At 42.0% G+C, this 18,948-nt stretch overlaps 1 protein-coding gene across 1 annotated transcript in view; it reads left to right on the top strand.

The window, feature by feature from the left end:
- The window catches only part of PTPRT (protein tyrosine phosphatase receptor type T), an 816,693-nt gene that overhangs the window by 419,930 nt on the left and 377,815 nt on the right, over positions 1-18,948 (top strand). The window contains exon 8 of the mRNA XM_052650453.1: positions 9,750-9,859. Within this exon, the coding sequence (XP_052506413.1) occupies positions 9,750-9,859 (110 nt within the window). The remainder of the gene's footprint in view (positions 1-9,749; positions 9,860-18,948) is intronic.

The following is an 18,948-nucleotide window of genomic DNA, read 5'->3' as shown; positions in this document are numbered from 1 at the left end:
AGAAGCTTTGCGCTGCCTTTGCGCTGGTTATTTCTTTTCACTAATTTTCCCCCGTTAATCCTGACATCCAAGCAAGCAGACCCCTTATCTGGCCAAGTACTAATGGGCATATCTAAATTTTACCTTGCCCTCGGGATTGGGAATATTAAAAACAAGAGCTCATATAATCTACTAGCAGAACATATCTCAACCCACCAAAGTAGATGAGCCTGCTTGGTTGTATAAACAAAGGTTAGTAAACAGGTGAAAACATGCTTTCATTCTTATTAAAGAGGTCCAATCTGATAATGCAAAGCAAATGTCCCCTAAGAAAAATAGCAAGAAACAAGATTTAAAAACATAATAAAAGCCATATTCTTAACAGGATGTATTGATATAAATAAATGCTGGATTAGAACATGTTCATGGAATGGAAATTACTGATATAAAAAAAAGAGGTTAGTTCTCCCAGACTGATCTTTTTAAAAGAATTTAGCACTATTTGTTATATGTATTATTTTGGTTTAATAATAAACTCCATAGCACTTAAGGGTATATGTTTAAGGTAGAAGAACTATAATGAAAACAAAGTCATGATTATTAAGAAGTTAAGACTGATTACCTTTTGAGGGTATGAAGTTGTTGATAAATTAATAAGATGTGTATTTGTTTTATATGCTTGTGTAGTGTTTCTTTCACAGTTAAAAAAAAAAAAAAAAGATAAAATGAAGATAATTAAATATCCAGAGGTTAAAGCACCTGCCTGCAATGCAGGAGACCTGGGTTCTATCCCTGGGTTGGGAAGATCCCCTGGAGAAGGAAATGGCAACCCACTCCAGTATTCTCACCTGGAGAATCCCATGGACAGAGGAGCCTGGTGGGCTACAGTCCACAGGGTCACAAAGAGTCAGACACGACTGAGCGACTTCACTTCACTTTTATACAAATAAATTTGACATTTATGAGCTATGGAAATATTCCTAGCAAAATACAAATGTAAAAACTTGACTAAGGGGGCAAATGTATAAAATTCTACAACAAACAGAGAAATATAATCAGTATTTTAAACTTTTCCAACAAAAACACACCAGTTCTAGATTGTCTTGTTACTGAGTCCAAGCTCACTCTGCTTGCCACACAGCAGGCCAATGAATCCTAGAGACAAGGTGTTAAGGCAAGGAATGTGATGTTTTGGGGAAGGCTGGCTGACTAAGAAGATGGCAGACTAACATCTCAAAGTGACCATCTTGTCAGGGTCTAGGTGCCAGGTTGTTTTATTGAGTCAAAGAGAGAAGCAATGAGGAGCTAAAGTCAAAAGGCAGAATAGAGAGGGAAAGACAGTGAGGAACGAAAGTAAAAAGGATCTTCAGTCTCCCAAAACACCTCTAGGAAGGGCCAGCCTTTGTGTGTTAATCTCTTCTTTTTGTTGTAGCTATTCACAGGTGGGCAGGCTCAGATTATCTTTCTGTGAGTTGAACAAAGGCTCTTTAACTGTCAGGAAGAGGGGCAGGATCCTCTGAGGCAGGCCATTATGTATGATTGTAATAACAAAAGCAAAGGAAAGTAACCCAAAGAGTTTCTAGTATGGAGTTGGAAATGGCTTCTCCCTGCAACAGTCTTACAAGTGCCATCAGACAAACAGAGAAGGCACTGGTAACCGCAGTCTCGCATCTACACTTTCAGAGAGCAGAAGAAGAAGGAACACTCCTCTGCTCGTGTTAGGATACCCGTTTATCCGTAATAAAGACAGACAAGCTTATTTATGAGAAAAAGGACAATTAGATGCAAATACCCCAAACAAAATATTAGCAAACAATCCAGCACTGTATACAACTAGGGAAAATATGGTTTATTTTAGGAAGTTAATGTTGGTTCAACATTAGTAAATCCATTAATGCATTCACTACATTAATGAAGTAAGAGAGGATTGTTACTTCAATAGATAACAGAAAAAAAGCTTCAGTTAAACTCAGCATGATTTAAGAAGAAAATATCCTTGTATTCAGGAATAAAAAGACCTTCTTACTCTGATAAAGGGCAGCTATAAGCCCCATATTAATACAGACACCATGCCCAAGGATGAAATAATAAAATCATTTCCTTTGAAGTTGGAAAGCACACAGATGCTTATCATTATCTCCATAAAATATTGTATTTGTAGCTTTGGTTGAAGACAAAGAGTTAAAAGATTGGATAAGAACAAAACTGTCATTAACTGTAGATGCTATGGTTATTTATATAGATAATCCAGTAAACTTACACATAGTTTATTAGAATTAAAAAGAGAATATAGCATATTTGAAAAAGTCAACATTACAAAATAAATTGCATTTCTATTCACCTAAGTACATTTTTTTAAAGATACTATTTATACCAATAAAAATACATGATATTTAGAAATAAGCCGTACAAAAAGACTTCAAGATACATAGTATTAATATATGTAAATATAAAAAGTGCTAAAGAAGACCTAAGTAAAATCCCATGTTTATGGATAGGAAAACCCAATTTTTAAAGACATATAAATACATCAATGATTTCCCAATAATTCAGGCAACTTCAGTATAAAAATAAGACTTTTTTGTGGGGAGGGGTGGAATTTACAAGCCAGGCTTAAAATGTATATGCAGGAAGAAAAGCCATAAATAAATAAAGTCCTGAACACAATAGGCAATGTTGCAGGCCTTGCTCTACCAGAGGAGGGACCATCAGTATATGGACAGTAAGCACCAACAGCTCTGTTGCTGTCTTTTTTCCAGCTTTGTTGCGGTACAATTGATAAATAAAATTGTATATATTTAACATGTACAACATGATGATTTGATACCTGTATACATTGTGAAATGGTTACCACCATCAAGTTACTAAGTCTGTTTTTCTTGTTCCCATGTGAAAAGAGAAAAGCTGATAAATTTGACTACATCAGAATTAAGAACTGATCTTTAGCCAAAGGTAATGTAAGTGGGTAGGGAGGACAAAAACTAAGAGAATATTTTTATAACATACACAGCCAATGAAAGGATCAATAAGAAGGATATATAAGGAAACTCTAAAAATCAATAAGAAGAATACAGTAATGTCTAGCAAACACTAAAAGATGGTCAGCCTCTTTAGAAAATAGACAAAAGCAAGTAAAATCTTAATCAACTATCATTTCACACTCACCGTATGGGGTAGAATATAAAAATCTGACAATACCTAGTGTTTGTAAGGATGTAAGGGAACAGGAACTTTCAGAACATTGTTGGAGGGAATATACACTGCTGCCGCCCCTTGGGAAGACCACTTGGCATCACTCAGGAAAGCTGAAGACAGGTATTTCCCTTAGTCTGTCTCTCCCGTTCCCAGGTATACCTTAGTGACATCATGTATATTTTCAACAAAATATTTTCATAGGAGCTATGTTGTAACCTCATCAGGAAATAGTTTTAATGTCTGTCTACAGTGATAAATAAGAAATTTAGAAAATAAATAAGACTCTATTCATAAAACTTACGTGCATGAAATACAACTACCTGCATCAGTGTGAATGAATCTCAAAGCAGTATTGAGTGAAAAAAGCAGATAATGTAATATAAACACTCAATTTTATGTATGTAAGAGAGACTAGGAAGAGCTAAATGATATTTTGTCTTGAGATAAATGTATATATTTATAACTCCAAATAAAAATAAAGAATGAGTAACACACAATTTAGAATAATGTCCATTTTTTATTGGCGTATAATTGTTCTCCAATGTTGGGTTAGTTTCTGCTGTACAGCAAAATGAACCAGCCGCATATATAAATGTGCCCCCTTTTCCTTGGACTTGCTTCCCATTTAGGTCACTATGGAGCACTGAATAGAGTTCCCTGTGCTACACAGTCGGTTCTCATTAGTTATGTGTGTTATACGTAGTGGGGTATGTGTGTGAATCCCGATCCCTGAGTCCATCCCACCTCGCCCTCCCCGCCTTGATAGCCATGCATCCATTCTCTACGTCTGTGTCTGTTTCTGCTTCACAAATACGTTCATCTGTACCATTTTTCTATATTAATATGTGATATTTGTTTTTCTGACTTAGTCACTCTGTATGACACTCTCTAGGTCCATCCATGTCTCTGCAAATGGCACAGTTTTATTCATTTTACCTGCTGGGTAATATTCTGTTGTACATATGTACCAGTGCACTGTTTTTTGGTGGGGAAGAGAGGAGTTGAGGGTGAGATACATAGGATCCATGATACAGTGATGTTTTATTTCTTAGAGTGGATAGTAGGTGCATATGTGGTCATTACATAATTATTATTTAAATATCCATTTGTTATACATAATTTTTCTATAAATTTCATAAGAAAAACTTCTTAATACAAAAATAATATGAGCAAAAGTAACAAAATCCTAGGAATGCAGTTTATAACAAATGAGAAAAACATAACTTTTAACTGAGAGACATAAAAAGAAACATTAATAAATGTGGATTAATACAACATTACTAATAGAAGGACTCATTATTAAAGAGTATCCTTTGTCCCCCGGAGAAGTGAAGAGTGTAACTGAAATTACAATTCTGATGGAACATTTTGAAGTTTTGTAAAGTTATTCCAATATTCCTTCAGAAGACTACACGTGTAGTGATAGTCCAGAAAACTTTGCAAAAGAATGATGGTATTTGGAAAGGACCTGTTCTGTTGAATATTAAAATGTGTTATATCAGCACAACAGAGAGATACTGTCAGAATAGAAGCTATGACTCAATGAAATAGAACAGAAAGCCAACAACATATGCTGGAATATAAAATAATTTAATGTGGTAATAAAATGGCATTTTAAATCACTGGGGAAAGTTTTGACTGGTCAATTTATTGTCCTAAGAATATTGTCAGGAACTCTAGTTAGATTTCCACTTTGCACAATGCATAAAGTTGATCCCAGATGGACTAAAATGTTAGGTTTAAGAAGAAAAAGATGGGAATAAAGCATGAAATAGAAAGAAGAAGACACAGATGACTGTTCATCTGGGTTGAGAAGGAAAATTTTCTCTGAGCTGGTGTGGAAGGAAAAGCCCAGGTGGGGGTCCCAGCTTGATGCTCCCCGTCAGAATCTGCAGCCCATAGACCTTTCCTTTCCTTAGTGCATAGCACAGGCACCTCTCCATTCAGCATTCTCTTCCCCTCTTAAAACTTCTCCCAGTTACTGACGAAGCTCCTCCTCCAGGACACCTTTGGTAAATAATTCCTCTCTCTCTTCTCAAGAAAGCAAGAGTCATTCAAACACCTCAGCCCCCTTCTCCAAAGCATCTGTCCATTTTCTTCCTCTTCTCTTGTCTCACAGAGGGAAGGATGCTCTCTTCCCACCCACCCCTGCCCTAGCATTTTGAGGACCCTACTAACATCAGTTATTTCCTCTCTCATTCCCATCCTTCTACTTCTTAGGTCAATTTCAGATTTTCCCTAGTTACCTTGAATCATGCTGTAACTTCTCCCATCTTTGGGAGGAGCGGTACTTCGGTTGCATGTCTCATTTCTGTTCCATCTTGCATTCCCTTCACCTTCACAGCAAAAATAATTACTTGTCTCAACACAGTCCCTCAACTTCCACTCTTCCCCACCTGCTAAACAACGGCTTGATGCCGATGTTCTTGAATTACTCTTGGTCAGCTCACAGATAACTTTGAAGACACTACATCCAATGAGAGAATGTAAGGTTGCTTCTCACTCAGCAGCCATACCTGTTACAGTAACTTCTTGAGCCTCCCATGGCTGCTTCAGTGACAACCCACTTTCCTGGTGTTTTGTTGCCTCTATGAATACAGCTTCCCTGTTTCTAAATTTCTTTGTTTTCCTCCTTGAGGTTGGAGTTGCTTTTTGCCTTAGTCTTATACTTGCTACTTTTGTTCTCTTCTGCTGGGAGATCTATTTCCTGCCCCTGGTTTCAGTGTCTAAATATTGCTACTCACCCCCTACCCCGCTGGTACTCAGCATCGCTCCACATACTTGTCCAGTGAGTTATGAGCTTGCCAGCTTCCTTGCCATCGTCCTCTAAGGTTTCTTTTTATGACAACCCCCTGATCCATCCTATTTGTGTAGAACAAAAGAGCTGGGGTCTTCCTTGATACATCTCTTCCCTCCATCACTACCAAATCATACATGCCCCCCCCCCGCCCCCGCTAAATTTCTGACACAGTTGTGTTCTCTTCTACATAACCATCACCGTGGTCCAAGATACCATCTTTTCTCCCCAGGGTGATGTTTTTCCTTCCACTTTTCCCCCACAAAGCCATCCACCACACTCTTAACATCCACCCTCCCCATGCTTGTCCTAATAGCTTCTTCTTACCTATAGACCCTAACTTACTTTCCATGTATTATCCTGACTAAATAATATGCCAGACTAGATTTTCTCTGCTGCTGCTAAGTCGCTTCAGTTGTGTCTGACTCTGTGCAACCCCATAGACAGAAGCCCACCAGGCTCCCCGATTCCTGGGATTCTCCAGGCAAGAACACTAGAGTGGGTTGCCATTTTCTTCTCCAGTGCCTGAAAGTGAAAAGTGAAATGGAAGTCGCTCAGTCATGTCCGACTCTTAGCAACCCCATGGACTAGAGCCTACCAGGCTCCTCCATCCATGGGATTTACCAGGCAAGAGTACTGGAGTGGGGTGCCATTACCTTCTCTGAGATTTTCTCTACTGATTATAATTCTTCCAACATCTTGTGTGTTTACCTCAAAATCCTAATAATGACTTTGAAAAACTAATTATGAGTGCAATTATTTATTTAATGTCGTTTCCCTTTATAGAATACAAGCTTTATCAAGGATTTAAGTATGTCTGTCTTTGTTACTGGTGTATCTGTAATGTCTATCACCAAGTCCCTTGGTCATATTAGGTATTGAATAACTATTTGTAGAAAGGATGACTGGATAAGGAAAATCAATAAGAGATCTGAATACTTACAAGCTTCTACATACCTAAAAGATTTATAAAGCAAATGAGGAACTGACCAAAATTATTGTAACCTATGTAAAAAAGCTTAAGTCCTTAAAAACAGATTATAAGTCATAAGACAATGATAAACAGAAATGAAGAGCCACGCAGGAAAATGAGCACAGGGCGCAGAGAGCATGTTCATAAAAGAATCAATGCAAATAGCCAATTAAATGGAAAAATCTGCATTCTCTGATATTCTAAAAAAGATACACATGCATACACTTAATCTTTTAAACAGTCATTGTTGGCATGGATTAGGAATCGACATATTCTTCTCTTTGGGGAGCCCAGAATGGTGCAAACTTTCTGGAAGGCAATCTGGTAATATGTATCAAAAGCATTAAAGATAAAATAATCCATCTGTTTTGACCCAATAAATTAATTTCCAAGAATTTATCTTAGGGACATCAGCAGAGTTGCATGCAAATACTTATTTGTAAGAATGCTTATTACAGTGTTACTTATAATGATCAAGAATTCAAACCAACTTTAATGCCCAATAATAAAGGATTGGTGACTAAAATGGGGCATATCCTGTTCTAAGCAGCCATTAAAATGCATGGCCCCAAAGAGCATCTAAGGATTTTTTTAAATATTTTTTTATTTTTTTAAATATAAATTTATTTATTTTAATTGGAGGCTAATTACTTTACAATATTGTATTGGTTTTGCCATACATTGACATGAATCCGCCATAGGATTTTTTTTTAACTGTAATTTGTTTAGCTATAAAAGAAGGTCATAACACAATATGCAAGGTAGGAGTTTAATTTTTAAAAATAAAATATGTATACGCAGAGACATAAAGTGACTAGAAAAAATATCTATAGTTACGGGGATTAGAATGATTTTGTTCTTTTTAAAAACCTTTTTTGTAGGTTCTTAATATTCAACAAATTCTGTGTATCATGTCTATAATGAGAAAAACTAAATATATTTTAATTTAACAATAGGGAACTGATTGCAGCATATGGCTGTGGCTATATCTAGAGAGGCATAGCATGATGATTAAGAGTATATGCTTTGAAGCTCACAGACAGGTGTTCAGTTCCCTCTTTACAACTTAAGAGCTGTATGACCTTGAGCAAGTTATTTAATTCTCTCAGCCTTGGTTCCCTTATCAGCACAAAGGAGATGATATACACTGGGCAGAGCTGTTCTGTGACTTAAATGAAATAAGGTATGTAAAAGTCTGATCAAAGAGTAAGTGCTTAGTAAAAAAAACACCTGCCTTTATAATGCCAAAATATAAATAGATTCCATAATGATTTACATGAATTCATGATGCTCTAGGGAGTTATAACGGGAAGTTTGGGGAATCATTATTTTATGGTTCAGCATCTTCCAGGCTGTCATAATGATGGTGGAATTCAGCAGGAGGATGATGGCAGGAAGACTTTTCTGGGTACAGAAACTGCCCAGGAAAGGTTTTGATTTAGGGCAAAATGCCGGCAAAGGTCATTGACTCACCTATGAGTCCAGCCAGCAAATGGTTATCATGCGTCTACCATGCGGCAGGCGTCGGAGACTCAGCAGGGAGACAAATAAGCTGCATTCCTGGAGCCTTCTAATTAGATGGCGGTTTCAAGGCACATGGTTCCTGGTGGATTCAGGGATTAGGAAACTATGGAAGCACTTCCTGCAGTTGGAGAAACCTTGACAGGTTTAGAAAAATGATAGTGAAGTTCACGTTGCACTCCTCAAATACCAATCCTAAGCCAAGAATCTAATTCCGGGATCCCACCTGTTGGCAGGTCTGGGGTCTAAAGATATCCTCTTAATCCTGGTCAGCTTTAGTTCCAGGATAGACTTGCTCTGAGTCTGCAGATGAAAAGCCATTGGCCTTACAGGAAAACAGAAAACTGTGGCCCGTGCGTCAGCTCTAACCTTTGCCTGTTTCTAAAAATGAAGGGGATTTTTTCTTGGCACACAGATATGCCCGTTTGTTTATGGATTGTATGTGGCTGTTTTTATGTTACAAGTACCAAACTGAGTAATTTCAATAGGGACTCTATGACCCACCAAGCCTACAATATTTATTATCTGATGCTACATGGGAAATAGATGGGGAAACAGTGGAAACGGTGTCAGACTTTATTTTTGGGGGCTCCAAAATCACTGCAGATGGTGACTGCAGCCATGAAATTAAAAGACGCTTACTCCTTGGAAGAAAAGTTATGACCAACCTAGATAGTATATTCAAAAGCAGAGACATTCCTTTGCCGACTAAGGTCCGTCTAGTCAAGGCTATGGTTTTTCCTGTGGTCATGTATGGATGTGAGAGTTGGACTGTGAAGAAGGCTGAGTGCCGAAGAAGGCTGACCACCGAAGAGTTGATGCTTTTGAACTGCGGTGTTGGAGAAGACTCTTGAGAGTCCCTTGGACTGCAGGGAGACCCCACCAGTCCATTCTGAAGGAGATCAGCCCTGGGATTTCTTTGGAAGGAATGATGCTAAAGCTGAAGCGCCAGTACTTTGGCCACCTCATGCGAAGAGTTGTCTCATTGGAAAAGACTCTGATGCTGGGAGGGATTGGGGGCAGGAGGAGAAGGGGACGACCGAGGATGAGATGGCTGGATGGCATCACGGACTCGACAGACGTGAGTCCGAGTGAACTCCGGGAGCTGGTGATGGACAGGGAGGCCTGGCGTGCTGCAGTTCATGGGGTCGCAAAGAGTCGGACACGACTGAGCGACTGAACTGAACTGAGAGAGTAATTTTGCTGACTCCCATTCTAGGTCACTGAGTCTGGGAAAGTGAGATGAAAGGTGGCACCAGCTCCCTAACTTGTTTCCTTCTGTAGTTCCAGGAGCTGTTCCTCCAGAATCCATCCAAGGGGGCCCCTTCGAGGAGAAGATGTACATCCAGTGGAAACCGCCCAATGAGACCAATGGGGTCATCACACTGTATGAGGTAAGGAGGCCTCTTCGGCTGCATCACTTGGTTTTATTCAGTTTACTTCGGCCTGGAGTTGGCAGATAATACTGCATGTAGAAGCTCCATCAAAGGCACAAAGGTGAGTGAGACACAGCGAATACAGAAGGTTTCTGATAGTGTGATGGGAAGCAAACACAAGGACATCAACTGAGCTGTCTTGATAGCCCTGATGACAAAGAAAATTGGGTGTACCATGCATTGATGGGATTCTTCATCTCTTTAGCAAAGGAGTCAGATGGTCCTGGCATAGCCAAAGCAGACCCAGGCCTGGCAAACTGTCCTCTGGAAAGTCATAATAGTCACGTGATGCTCATGGTACCTGTATCAATCCCTGGGCTTCTGAAAGGATCCCAATGTCATTCTCTAAGCTAGGAGTACATCATTCTTGAGCTTTACCATTGCTTTGTGGCCAAGGCATATTGTATTGCCACCTAGGTGATGGTGTTGAAAGCCCTTCTCCCAGGATTAGCAGGGCCTTTTATCAGAGATAGAATAGAATGTCCTTGGACAAGACAAAATGCAGCCTCCCTGAAAACTTGCAAAATTAGAACAAATGATAGAAGCTCATTGCAGAGCAAAAGCAAATAAACAGTAAAACTTCAGCAAGGCTGATTTAGCAAAATGCTAATAGTAGGATATGGGCAGGATTGACTCTCTTCCCACCCCTTATATTCTGAGATACCATGAGACTGTGATTCGGGTACAGTAGAAACACACAGCTTTGCAGATGGAAGGGCATGGAAGCTGAAGCTGGAAGGATGGAGTCTGCTGTCTTCGTAGCTCTAGCTCAGTCTCAAGGGACCCTTGGCAGGTTCTTCCTCTCTTTAAGCCTCAGTTTGCTTATCTGTAAGATTGCGGGGTCGGGGAGCAGTGTTAATTGTTGCTTCAGGGCTTCTCTGAGGAGTCTGAGGGGGGAAAGGTGATAAACATCCCAGGCGGAAATACACTATAAGCTCACGGAGGGACTAAAGACTCTGGGTGCTCGTGCAGAAGGGTACACCTGTTGAGAGTGAGCCTTAGGAAGAATATCACTGCCATAGGGAAGATGAACTCTGGGGAGGAAAGTCAAAGCGTATTGATGAGGAAGAAATATTCAGGGTGAATCTGATGGACACAGAGATTATCTGGAGAGACCCGGACAGACCTAAGAGCTCTCTGAAGGAGGAGAAAGCTGTCAGTCATGTACAGAGTGGTGGAGAAAACGCCTTCAGGAAACACCTTATGCCACTCCACCCAGTGTTTCTCAGAAGCAGAGCTCTCTAACATCTCCGTCTTGGACCATGGGGTTGGGAGAAGCATCTTTCCTGGGGATGGTGCTGAATGAGAGAGGGTTTTCATACTGATGGACCTTGCCTAGGACACATTCATGACCTTGTCAGGGAAGAGGGCGACTGAACAGTCAACTAAAACGAAGCCCAGTCATTTAAAAGCTACACAGTGTTCTTTGTAAAGCACAGGGCGCACACTCACATACACATGGATGAGCTAGAGATATACCACCTGCTCTTTGTAAAGCAAAGGAAAAGGGCCCGGGACTTAGAGAGATAAAGTGCTTGGTGGTGTTGTATAAATAGCTCTCAGTGGCAGATGTTGAAGACTTTTGGAATTCACAGGCCAGTAAAACCTCAAATGTTGTGGGGGAACCAACATAGAGTATTTTACCATGTTTTATTAACATCATTTTACAAAAGACAATTACAAAAATATAGAAGGTACATAATCTCAGAATAAAAGGCAGTCCTTTAAATTGAATAAATTGAACTTTATGGGCAACTCATTATGATCACCTTAGTTTTTTTCTTATTTTGCCTTGAATTGAGGACACTTCTGGCATTAAAAGATCCTGGTTCTTGTACCTACCTGGATTTGGAAACACTGGTTGAGGCTGTGCTGCAGGAAGAGGCATATCCCGGTACAGATTTTTTTTTTCCTCAGGAGCAATATCCCTCTTGCTCTAATCGGATTATGCACTGGACTTGGTTATGAAACTCTGGATGATAATTCCACAGTAAGAAGAAATAGATGGAGAGAGAACAAAAGAGCAAACATAACTGTGAGTTAGACACTGTTTGAGCAGTCAATGCCCTGAAGGTACTATCCAAGTCAGGTTAGGCTGCTCGCTGCTCCAAAGCCTGTGCTCAAGAGAAAAACACTGGCTGGAAGGAGAAGGTTGGTTTACTCAGGAGGCTGGTAAACTGGGGGAGAAGGCAGACTCATGTCCAAAAGCCACTTCCCCCTGCAAATTAGGGAGGAAGAGCTCTTAAAGAGGAGTTTCAGGAGTGTATAGGTGGAAAGAGGAAATTATGTGCAGGAAAACAAGTGATCTCTGATAATCATCTTAGAATTGGTCATGTTGGTCATGGGGTGGTTGATTGGCATACTGATTTTTTTTTTTTTTCATTCATCTATTGGGCTGTGCTGGGTCTTAGTTGCAGCATGTGGAATCTAGTTCCCTGACCGGTGATCAAACCTGGGCCCTGCTGGGAGGAGAGTCTTAGCCCCTGGCCAGGGAAGTCCCATTTTAATTGTTTTAAGGACAACTAATCTTCAGTTCTAGGGTCAATTTGTTCCCATTTCCTTGAGGCCAGTTCTTGGAAGTATGTCAGGTGGATCAGCTTATGTCATGACTGCAGTCTGGCCATCATATATTAAGTCAACTTCTTCTACCTGGTGAGGGTTTCGGTGTCTGAATAATAGTTCAAAGAATGTAGGTCACAATACTATCTGTTGGCTCTTGAGGAAGTACTCAAGGTCCTTGACTTTGCTTAATGGCTAAACTCTTATTACTTTGCCTTAGTTAATTGCAGTCCTTTGTTTCTGCATTTCCTCACTTCTTTGATTAAATTTATTCTTTGGCTACAGTTTTTCTACAGACATGACCCAGGCAGATAATATGGAGGGGTGGGGTCAGTCTTGCGAAGGCCCCATAGGGTCCTGCTCTGTTACAAAAGTGAGGACACGATATATATCATACATGGTCAGGAGCTGTAGGCACAAAGGTGCACCCGGGTGAAAACAGCGCTCCCTTCTTTGCACTTCTCTGTGAATGTTCAAAGACCAGTTGCTGAGATGCTGGCTTTCCTATGAGAGTGCTCTACTAGAAACAGCTATTGTAAGAAAACTTCATGTAATTTCTTGGCTGCTTCTTGGGCTGTAATAGAGAACCAGAGCTGCCACTGTCTGACTTGCTTGAGCATTTAAGGTTACCTTGTGGGAATATGCCAAAGTTCTTGGATGATGATCTGAAGGGACCTAAGGGATGATGACCTGAAGGGAGGACATGGGCTTAGGCCTTGTATTTTGACCATAAACGTGGCTGAGACCATGTGTGTCACAAGCCAGTGAAGCCTCAGAAGGTAAGAATGTTGAGGTCAGGCAGCCTAGATGTAAATCCCATGCTGTGTAAACTTGGGTACATTAAGTAACTGCTCATTTATACTGCTTAATAACCGCAAATATATGTTTAGTACTGTGTTTGGCATTTAGAAATAGCACTGATAAATGTTAACTCTTCACATTGCATAAAAATGAGGCAGTGGAGCCTTGGAGAGGTGAAATGTAAAGACCAAGGGTATACAACCCTTGGATCCTGAATTCAAGTGCGAATGTCTTGCCTCTTTCTCAGTGTGGACCAGCAAGGTTGGCTCTATCTGGAAGCTGGTTAGAAATAAAGCATCTTAGATCTTGCCAGATTTCCTGAATCAGAGTTTTCATTTTAGCAAGATCCCTAGGTGATTCGTATGGGCATTAAAAAGGTTTGAGAAGCACTTCTCTAGACTTCACTATCTTTAGAAAGTTTCAGGACTTCCTTGTGGTACAATGGATAAGAATCCACCTGCCAATGCAAGGGACATGGGTTTTATCCATGGTTCAGGAGGATTCCACGTGCCATGGAGTAGCTTATGCCTGTGTGCCACAGCTGCTGAAGTCCAGGCGCCTAGAGTCCGTTCTACACAACAGGAGAGGCCACCATGATGAGAAGCCTGCATCCCTCAATGAAGAGTAGCCCCCATTCGCTGGAACTGAACTAGAGAAAGCCTGCACATAGCAGCAAAGACCGAGCGGCCAAATCCTTCTGAGCAGAAAGATGGGGCGTCTCCTCCTCTCAGCTCAACCCAGTCCCGCCTCAGACAGTAAGCAGGAGACCTTGTTTTTAAAGACATTTATAACAGAATACGTGTTTATGAGGCAATTTCCAAATTTAATTAGATGAAACCAATTTGGTTTTTTTAAATGAGGTTCTGGTTGTAATTTCTAGAGAGAAATCCATAAATTACAAATCACCCTTTCCTGTTCTCAAAAAGTTTGTTTTGTGGCAAAGAAAAATCAGACGACACAAGTGGAAGAGAAACCAGGATTGTCAATGCCGTCCTGTGTACAGCCTTGGACTCCAAAAGGCAAAAAGCCAAACAAATGAGGGAGTGAAGAAGAGTTGTGACTTTGTAAATAGTGTAAAAATTGTTAATTGCAGCAGGTCTAACTAGTATGTCATATGTTAAGATTAAACTCCCTTTCCCATGGGTCCATACCACTTCCTGAACCACTTTTCCCCTCCCCCAGAAAAAAAAAAAGGCGGGGAGTGGCTTCCCAGGTGGCCCTAGTGTAAAGGATCCCTGTGCCAATGCTGCAGTACTCAAGAGGGGCAAGTGCAATCCCTGGGTTGAAAGATCGGCTGGAGAAGGAAATGGCAGCCCACCCCAGTGTTCTTGCCTGGAGAATCCTATGGACAGAGGAGCCTGGTGGGCTACAGTATGGACATGATGGAGTGACTGAGCCCACACCTGAGTCCAAGTCTTGGTCCATCCTTGGACAGTTCTGCTCTCCAGAATCAGAATGGCTGTGATTATGTCTCATCTGTTCTCTGGGCTTCAGTCCCCTCTTTGTAACATGAAGGTGTCATACTGTTCTAGGGTAAAAGTCAAGAGAAAAATAAATCTACATCAGACCCACAGAACCAAAGTTTTATACCTCATTTTGTATTGGCTCCACTGTTCAAACTGTGCCTGTGGCCAGAGATTCAAAGCCAAAGCAGCCGTGACGCTCACTTGAAGGACAGTAGCCAGTGTGCAAAGGCCCTGCGGTAGAATGACTGGCTTGTCTGAGAAAAGGAAGGAGGTCAGGAAGGAGGTCACCAGACTGAACTCTGGTGAGCAGTGTGGACAATGTTGAGGCTATGTGGGGAGAGGGTGGGCAGGGTCAGACGATGCAGGGTTTCTAGAGTCTGCGCTTTGTCCTGAGAGGAACAGAACACCCGAGGAGGATTTTTAAGCAGAGAAATGAAGGAATCAGATTTACATTCCTAAAATACCACCTGGCTGTTGTGTGAATAATGGCCCTGGGCACATAAGCATCTCAGGAACACTTGGGAAATCTGCCAGAAGGCAAGGATATTGAACTCATGTATGAAACTCCAGTGTTGTTGTCTGGGAGATTGCATGCTGGGCGGGCTACTGTCCATGGGGGTTCAAAAGAGACGTTTCTTAGTGACTCAGCCCCAACAATAGACACTGCAGTGAGGGCTCAACTACTAATTGGAAGACCCTGCATCCAGGTGGAAGAGGGGAAATTTTGTCACATCTGCTTCTCCCTTGCTGCCTCTTTGTGGGCTTGGATGGCTTCCTTTAAGGCAGTAAAGATAAGATAAGGAGTTCTTATCTTGAAGAGCTCCTTGGAGCCAAGACTGTTAGATTCTGGCCTCTGGCCCTCAGGGCTGGGAGCTGAAACTGAAGCTCCAATACTTTGGCCACCTGATGTGAAGAGCTGACTCATTAGAAAAGACCCTGATGCTGGGAAAGATTGAAGGCAGGAGGAGAAGGGGATGACAGAATACAAAATGGTTGGATGGCATCACTGACTCAATGGACATGAGTTTGAGCAAGCTCCAGGAGATGGTGAAGGATAGGGAAGCATGGCGTGCTGCAGTCCATGGGGTCACAAAGAGTTGGACAGGACTGAGTGACTGAAAAACAATAGCAATCCCTAAGGGCTGGAAGTCCAATGGCTTCCCTGATGCTACCCCAGAACCACGCAGCAGCTGATTCTCCAGCAGCCACGCCCTCTCTCCCTGGCCACTGGAGCCAGCCTCGCCTCTACTGCAAGCAGCTTGTATCAGAATGCATGGTCCCTGGCCTCAGATCTCAGCAAGGTGACAAAGAGTGCCTGGAGAAAGGTCACATCAAAGGCCTCATGTCTACATACCAGCAGGTCAGTGTCACCTAGGAGCAGGTCAGACATGCAGTATCTCAGGCCTCAACTCAGACCAACTGAATCAGAGCCTGTGTGTTAACCAGATGACACACACATATGACAGTGGGAGAAGCTCTGGTCTAAGACACTTCCTAAAGTGTCCTAATCTGGATCTGGAGAGCTCTGCTTGACACACACCCACAGTCCTCAGGTGAGTAATGTGGCCACTAAATGAACTGAGGGATGTGCCTGCTTACAAGGGATCCAAAGAGCTGAGACTTTGACCAGCAATGTGAAAACCATGCTCTTTGCATAGATTCTTCTGGAACCCTGCTTGGGTCTTCCCTTGTGCCTCAGACAGTAAGGAGTGTGTCTGTAGTGTGGGAGACACAGGTTTGATCCCTGTGTCGGGAAGATCCCCTGTAGAAGTACGTGGCAGCCCACTCCAGTATTCTTGCCTGGAAAATCCCATGGACAGAGGAGCCTGGTGGGCTACAGTTCATGGGATTGCAAAGAGTTGGACATGACTGATGGACTAACAAATACACAGGGCGTCCCGATCAGGGCCTGTATGTGAAGAGGACTGGTACGGCCCTTTCCACTCCGACTCTGCTCTTGTGCACGACAGGACTCCCTGAAAGCAGACCAGGCAACTGCAGACAGGCTCACACAGCCCAAATGCGGTCACAGGGGAAACAGTCTAGCCAAACAGTTGCCTAAAAGCTCCTCGGTAAAATCATTTAGAGGCAAGCTGTTCAGAGTTCATGAAAAACAGTAATCAATACGTGTTTCAATTCAATTAGTTTTTCTCGTCTCTGTCCAAAAATAAATATCACACAGTGTGAGGGAATTGGGCCAGAAGATGTTACACTGGCAACTGGGTTAACGATGTGTGAAAATATTTAAAATGCAGACATGTGAAGCTTCCCAGTAAGCCTTTATGTTTAGCAGTCAAAATCACCAAGTTTCTAATTACAGTGTATAAATCTGAGAAGCTTAAACGGAATGAGAGGACCCTAATGAGGCAGGAATGGGTGTCTTGATTATGCTAGCGTTGATTGACATTTATCTTGCAAGCTATTCTAGGCGCCTGGTGTTCAGAGTTAAATAAAACACAGACTTCGCCTCCATAAAACAATGTGGCCTTCCTGTGCCGAAGCCCCTTTGCAAGGTAGGCTAGGTCAGAGGGTCATCGATATTTTTCTGGCATACAGATGGTTGCATTTGCTCTGAACAGAAAGCACAGGCCCCAGGAATCAGCATTCCATGAGAGAGCATTGCAAGAAAGCTGAGTGCGTGTTCTGAGCTAGAAAGTAGTTCTGAACAGGACTGGGGCAGACATGTGTTGATGGAGACAGGGGCTGCTGTATGGATGAGCTCAGAGCAAGCTCTCAGAGGTGCCGGGAGGTGCTGGCTTCATGTGGGTACTCAGACTCACCTCTTCCTCCCCTTTGGCTTGGCCATGGTGGGCTCTCAGGGCTCACTCACCCCAGGCATGCAGATGGCTCTGGTCCACAGAAGGTCAGTAGGGAGAATGGGATGTGGTCCTTGATGGGCAGGAGGCCCTAGAGGCAGGAAATGGAAAACCCAGCCCAAAGCAAGAATTTGCATAATTCAAGCCGGATTTCTGTTAATTAAGATGCATAGTTTGCATAATGCAGGCAGCTAGTGGGTATAAATTGAGTCAAGCTGGTAACCAGGATAAAAGCTTTTGTTTCTTCTGAATTCTTTAAGCCATAAATGTAGGAATCACCATTCTTCCCCACTTGCTACACATCAAATACTCTAGAAAGTTCTATCTCTTCTCCTGCTAGTATAGACAAAGGTCAGGTCACACAGCCCCATCTTCAACACCACCACGTTCTGAACACTCATCTGATGCCTAAACCACTTCAGAACTTCTCTGTGCATGCTGTGTCCGCACTTCCCTATTTCACTTCCCCACACTGTACCCAAACAGAACATCTTGGAAGGTAAATACAGTCATGTTGCTTCTCTGCTTTTGCCTCAACTTAATTTTGAAGCCTTGAATGGTCTGGCCCCTCTAACCTCACTCTGTGCCTCTCCTCCCGCTGTTTCCCGTGTACCAACCCCTCTAGCTTTCTAACACTTTCTCAAGCTGACTGAGTTCTTTGCAGCCCATGTGATTGCCGCATTTTGTTAACGTCATCTCTTCTGCCTAGAATACTTTTTTATTTCATATTTCTTAGGTTCCTACCTATTCTTTACCTCCAAGAGGCTTTTACCCTGAACTCTCCACTCTCCAAGCAGTTTTCTTATTTCTGTCATATTATTTTCACAATCTGCGCTCACTTTGTTGGTATGCTTTAGGATCATCTAATCCCCTACTGGACTTCAACCTCATAAGGCTATAGGCCATGTGATGGTTATTGTATGTGTCATCTTGGCTGGGCCACGAGGCCCAGATAGGTCAAACATTATTATAGATGTTTTTGTGAAGGTGTTTTTGGATGAGTGGACTTTGAGTGAACCAGATTGTCCTCCATAATGTGGGTGGGCCTCGTCTAATCAGCTGAAGCTCAGAATAGAACAAAAGACTGAGCTCCCCCAAGCTAGATGGTACTTGCCCACAGTCGGCCTTCCGAATTGAACTGTGACACTAGCTCTTCCCTAGTTCCTCAGCCTGATGGCCTTTGGTCCTGAACTGATACTGGCCATATTTATTTTTGCTTTTTAGTGTGTCCTCCAGTACTCTTGCCTGGAAAATCCCATGGATGGAGGAGCCTGGTGGGCTGCAGTCCATGGGGTCGCTAAGAGTCAGACACGACTGAGTGACTTCACTTTCACTTTTCACTTTCATCCATTGGAGAAGGAAATGGCAACCCACTCCAGTGTTCTTGCCTGGAGAATCCCAGGGA

Source organism: Budorcas taxicolor, chromosome 13 (genome assembly GCF_023091745.1).
Source record: "Budorcas taxicolor isolate Tak-1 chromosome 13, Takin1.1, whole genome shotgun sequence".
In the NCBI taxonomy this organism is placed as follows: Eukaryota; Metazoa; Chordata; class Mammalia; order Artiodactyla; family Bovidae; genus Budorcas; species Budorcas taxicolor.
Note: the sequence above shows the minus strand (reverse complement) of the source record. Positions and strands in the feature narration are given on the sequence as shown.